This window comes from Protomyctophum bolini (assembly GCF_963924005.1).
Source record: "Protomyctophum bolini genome assembly, chromosome: 6".
Taxonomy (NCBI): domain Eukaryota; kingdom Metazoa; phylum Chordata; class Actinopteri; order Myctophiformes; family Myctophidae; genus Protomyctophum; species Protomyctophum bolini.
Genome location: NC_137867.1, coordinates 25,437,999 through 25,444,233, shown reverse-complemented (window position 1 = coordinate 25,444,233; position 6,235 = coordinate 25,437,999). Strand labels below are relative to the sequence as shown.

Below are 6,235 nucleotides of genomic sequence, written 5' to 3'. Positions count from 1 at the left end.
AATTGCTTGTTTTGGTCTATAAGTTATGTGTTTTAAGAGGTTGTTGTCGTTAACATATATCTCTTCCCCCAGGCTACATTAATTAGAAACCAGCACACCTTTGTTTTTCGTTTCACAACCTGTAAAGACAGTCTGTGCTTTCTTGCCATTGATTGGGAGATGTACAATTTCGTCCAGTCCAAAGAGTAGACATAAGTTGGTCAGACTTCTTTTAAGCAGTTATAGTACCTCAGAAGTTGTCAGTTCGTGTTGCAGTCCCATTTAAGGCAAACATCTATCGTTTCTAATAATAGGACAGAGTGGTATGATAGTTCAGCACACTGACAGGGGCTAGGATTGTTCCCCGCCAGGTTCTGTAGTCACTGTCAGTGAGTGAATATAGCACTTAGTTCTGGTGCAGAATAAGAGGACCAGTTACTCAAACCTGTGAATTATCTTGTGATCCAATTCTACTCGGGTATGGAATTAAATAAAGACATGGAAACAAAATACTGATTAATAAAATTAAATAAAAACTTTAATATTTCTGTTAAGATGGCTACATTATTATAATGCTACTCCCAGAGTAGTTAACATTGACATGAATTAATGCAATTAAAACCATGTGGTAATCAAATGAAATATATTATACAGATATATTACTGCACACTAATATATAAATGAGATTTAAACATGTATTCTTTGCCAGTTGAGGAGTTGGTCCGATTTGGTTGGTCTTATCGGGAGTTTCCTGCCTGCCTGGCTCACCCCTATGTTTATTTTCTTCCCCAGAATGTGAATCCTTCTTCTCTCCTTCTGCAACTTGATTTCTTCTAGATGTAGTGAGCAGTTCATGAGTCTATCAGAGGTTCCTGCAATTCAAGAGTGGCAAGCAGGTTAGGGTTTGTATTTGGTATACAGCACGCTGTCCGTTATGCAAGTGCACCATCAGGACTGCTAGTCAACTTCATTGTAGCATCTACTGTGAATACAAAGTAAATACGATTCTTATTTTTATGACTGGCTGGCCTGCATTAGTGTTTACTGGGAAAGAAGAACTGCTTTGCCAAAATACTGGACCAGGGTCATCTGATTGCATTTGTGTCCTTTGGGTTAACCATTCATCCTCTATATGTAGGTTTTACTCCCGGTCACTCATCACAAATAATCATGGTTAAATGGCACGATTATTTTCTACTCAGTCCGTGTCTCATAGGAGCGCAGTTCAAACCCCTCCACCAGTGACATCATCGCTATGCAGACTTTTTTTTTAAACAAGATATTTTTTTACAAAAATGTTTCGATATTTATTATCGCGAGAACGATGGCTTCTATTTTCACATTGCAACTTTTCAGGACTAAAAACGGAAGATTGGGAGTGATGCTGCAGTTCTGACTGCAATGGGAAGTGCATTCCACAGTTTTGGAGCCAAAATCTCACTGTATTTTGTGAGATCCCTTTGTGAGAAGTGCTATATTAATAAAATGTAGTTACTTACCCCCCACCCACTTGGTACAAGGCAGCACTCATGACAGTATTTACCCAGCTGTCCGATAAAAGACAGGACATAAAAATTTGCAGATCCGGTCTAGAGTAACGTTTATATAGAAATGATGTGCAGTCGTTCATGTCATGCGTGTGCAAATTACTGGATAAAGTAGGAGCGCTACTGTAGGTCGGATCTGAGAGGAATACCGGTACATATAATTTATTTTATTTTATAATTTCTTTCCCACGATTTTGCAACAAATTTTTTCACCCAGTGTCTAATCTAATGCAATCCTGGGCGCTACACTTCCTCTGCCAACCTGGGGGGGGGGGGGGGCAGCGGCCTGACCTCATGCTTCCTTCTATGCATGAGTAGTCCAAGCTGCTACTTTTCACCTGACAGGGGGGAGTTTCCCCGGCCAGACGTAGCGCATGGAAGGAACACATTTATTCTGAACCGTTCCTTTACCCTCCATCAGGAGCCGCGGCTGGCCAGGGAGATGTAGTTTAGAGACCAGGATTACTGCATGTTTTTTGTGAGAGTACCTACCCTAGGAGACACGGGGAGAACATGCAAATTCCACACAGAAAGACCAACCCCGCCTCGGGTATGGGCACTGATAATGCAGAAGAGAGAACACAACCACAGCGTCCCGAGCAGGAATCGAACCCAGGACCTTCTACAGACTGTGCCACCATGCCCGAATAAATATAATTTCTTGCTTCAAGCTTTTGTGGGGTTTGTCCTACCCCTCCTCCACCGCTATTAGACAATAGGCAGCTAGGTAAAAAGTGACATTGAGCACTGCAATGTAGCCAAAGCGCTATATAAATGCACCATCTACTTTTCTTTTTTTACTATACCAGTTAGAAACACCAGTGACGACTCCCTCTGCATTGCAGAACTGACCAGATGGCATTCACGATTACACTGCATTATTTGACCATAAGCACAAATACAATAGAGCGTCGCAGTCCCTCCCCCTTTCAGAACGAAGAGTGGCCGAGGAATTGATTCCCCGAAAAACAAAACAAATAGTGTTGTATCCTGCCTTTATTTTCTTCTAATTATTTGATTGGCCCTATATATTGTGTTTGTCGTCATTTGTTACGATCCGAGTTGGCTTTGTCTGCAGCGTAAGCGTCTTTATATAAATACTTTTTGAAAAGCCTATGAAGAAAATGAATGGAGAATCATTTCCTGGGCCACTTGTCATTCTGAAAGGGGGAGGGACACTCTATAAACCATACGAAATAGAATTAACTATTACCCTTTGCAGATCATTCCCATTGTAGTGGTGAGATGATGAGTGTGTCAGGATAGCCGATAAACAAAGCATTAGACATATTCCTAGCAGGCACACACCGACTTCCACCAGATGTCGCCCTGCCACATTTCGTTCGTCCTACAGCAGAAAAAGAAGAAATGTGTGGGCTTTTTTTCTGGCAGAAGCACAGCATAATTGTGTTTTTTTTTACCCATGTTCACATCTACCTTTGTTAACATGACTGTTAGTGTGGGGTCATGCTTCCACTGTAAACTGTAGCAGATGCGTGAAGTCATAGGTGACTTCTTGTAAGATTCCACAGATTCCACTTGGACAGTGGAAATCATTTTTTCATTGACTGGACATTCTGGAGGAAGTCTTCACAAAAGTACAAGTTTGCACAAAAATACATCAGAAACCATCAAGCTTACATATGCAGAACACACAGAGGTTACAAACAGTCAGGCTTTCAAGTTTGGGTGCATAATGTATATGCAAACTCACAGAGTTGAGGGTAGAATGTGTGTAGGAGCACTTATGGTAAGGCAGGTATAAGTATCATTTCTATCTGGCTGGGATGTAGCGTAGAGATGCAGAGTCACATTCACAGTTGCATTGCCTGCATGGGGAACAAATCATAATTTCATGATCAGCACTTTATTTATTTATTTTACAAATAAACAGAACAAGCAACAACAGAATACAAGTATGCATGGACATCATCCATTTTATATTATGTTTCTGTGCATCTCATACATAGACAAGATAAACAAAAATAAAATAAAAAGATGTTTACACGCAGCATCAACCGCATCGTATGTATTACTAAGACAACGAACAATCAAAAGGGCCTGACTATGGATCACAACAAGGGCCTGCAACATGACTGAGGAACACGTTCCACTTCAAGGAACAAATTATAATTTAACTGTGGACCATATTGACCTGTGTTTAATTTCCCTAACCAACAAAACAATCATAGTACCACATTCCACAGCAACACCAACCTTCAAACCCCAGCTGACTGGCCACAAGGGTGCTGTGTAATCCCAGGCCTTTCAGAGACTGACTTGAACTGCATGTCACAACCACTGGAACCTTCAGATGCAGTTGAGTAACAGGAAGAGGCTTCATTGTACTGCTAAGTGATGTCATTCCAGCTGTCCCGTGCTCCGTCAGAGGAGAGGTGCTGGGAGAGACCAGGTCATCTGAGCTGACATTGGATGTTACACACAGCTGAAACTGTGATAACGAAGACAAGATGTGGTTCCAGTCCTAACAGGAGAGGAAACAGATTACCTATTTGACATCATCTCCTCATAACACGAATACAAACGATCACACAGTCCTACATCAACAGTAATAAAATCACAGACTATTTGCATTCAAGTGTTCACCCTTTGTAAGCGTAATTTTTTTTAAATGTAAATATGACCAAATATGTCATTCTTAATTATATTTAATGAGTATACTCATTGATCGTGTTGTTCGTGTCAGATGAACCCAAGCTAAATACGAGACTGCAAAGCATGCAATGAATTGTCTACACTACTACACTTCACAAAAATGGTGTGGTTCTTGCTAGTTCGGTCTAGATAACTGCCAGTGTTCCAAATATTTATCAGTCTCAAACATTTAACTTTTCTCAGGAAATGTGGGCATAAGTTTCTGCAGTACCAACCTGTGCAATGTCTGGGTTAGGCAGGGTGTGAGTTTGGCCATATAAACTGAAGCCGATAAAGGAGAGAGCCAGACTCAACACACAAATAAAGAAGGTAACTACTGGAGGGTTCTGGGTTACAAAGTCTTTCAAGGTAGTTACTGGCTGCCAGAACCCCATCACCAAACTCCAGATGCATTAGGATGTGCGTGACCTGTAATAGCAAATAGTATTGCAATAGCAATAGTACAGCAAAGGGGGGGGGGGGGGGGGGGGGGGAATCACATATTAAACAGTTTACAACCTGGTTGGTCACAACGACCACAATTTTCGTGCTGTGGAAAAGTTCAACTGTCTATTTTTATGTGCACCAATTGACCAGTCTACAATTGCAGTATAAAGTGTATACTATACTTATAAGTGTATACTATTCCCTCTTCAACATTAGGAGTCTTAAGTCCAACACTAACTAACATTACGCAAGTTACTGCATATTTCATAGATAACAGGTTAACGTTCATCATGCTATAATGCTAACCACCTACCTTGCACGCAATTATCAAATTCACGTTTGCAGCAATTAGGTAAATGCAAGTCTGAATACAGAATTTAAAATGTTTGGTAAAGATAAAATCGACAACTTGAAAGAAACATTCTGCCTGCTGTCTGGCTGCAAATTGTGCAGACAAATCCACTCGACAAAAATACTTCCTGTTGTACTCCGATTGGTAGAAACAGAGTGATTCTTCGCTCTCCTATTGGATGTTTATCAAGGGACGTACAACAATAAACCCGCCCCTTTGGGAAACACTCGAGAAAGATGCAGTCAGGATCAGATCCATAATCTAAGGATCTGGTCAGAACAGGTCAACAGGATCATAAAAAATATCGTTTATGTTATAGAAAACAGGTACATAACTTAAAAATGGACACTCATTGGTAACATTTTATTTGCATACAAATCATTTTACAAAATAAACATATCAATCAACTACAAGTTCTAATGCATAGCAGCGAGGGCTCTTGGTTTGGCTTGGTTACTGTACCTCCAAATCACAACTCTCTGTAATATTCATTTATGTAAATGTAGTGCATCAGTGTTTCCCCTAAACATTATTGTGTGGCGGGCCACCACACATTCATGACCACCCACCACAGTAGGCTATGACCTTCTTGTCTTGCCTCTTGAAGAGGGCGGACGCTTTTTTTTCTCTCTCCCTCCCTGTCTGTACTCCCTGCTCAGAGCGTCTATTCTACACTGTCTCTTCGAAACCCCTGAAACTATCAAAACATGGAACTAATCATGAAATTAGTGTGCTGGTCTCTGTACGTGATGGACAACATTTTTTTCATGTAAATTGGGTTCTGGAGAGCCCGCTCAATACCCTGATGGATCTTCCCCCGACTATCAGCGTAGAAGAGGCATATCTATTTGGATTATGGTTACAGGATTTCTGCTGATTGAGCTGTGCATTGGTCTTGTGTACCGAAGAATTGGAAAATGGCAACGCTAAACGGAGCCCCTATGCTGCCTGCCATGGCTGAGCTGGGCAGGGCACTTGGGGAGATGCATCAGAAGATGGACACGATCTTGGAACAGGCCAGCCCTGCAGATGCATCAGAACATGGACACGATCTTGGAACAGGTCAGCGCCCTGAGAGCCATGACGGACAGAGAGCCATAACGGACATAGAGGAGAAATAGCCATATTTCTATCCCTCGCTCTAAACATGAATCTGGATTCCCCCCCAATTGACAATCTCCACAAGAAGAGACAGCGAAGAAAATATCCTCTCCCCCCCCCCCCCTCCCTGACACCTGTTGTTGTGTCTTCAGAC

At 41.5% G+C, this 6,235-nt stretch overlaps 1 protein-coding gene across 1 annotated transcript; it reads right to left on the bottom strand.

The window, feature by feature from the left end:
* Window positions 1–489: 489 nt before the first annotated feature.
* On the bottom strand, window positions 490–5,059 carry LOC308316495 (transmembrane protein 248). The gene is made up of 7 exons (XM_080765144.1): window positions 4,942–5,059; window positions 4,418–4,610; window positions 3,744–4,011; window positions 3,241–3,355; window positions 2,964–3,114; window positions 2,740–2,874; window positions 490–851 (listed from the first exon to the last, which is right to left on the bottom strand). The coding sequence occupies exons 2-7, from the start codon at window positions 4,574–4,576 to the stop codon at window positions 831–833; spliced, it is 849 nt and encodes a 282-aa protein (XP_080621270.1). The 5' UTR covers window positions 4,577–4,610; window positions 4,942–5,059; the 3' UTR covers window positions 490–830.
* Between the last annotated feature and the right edge of the window lie 1,176 nt (window positions 5,060–6,235).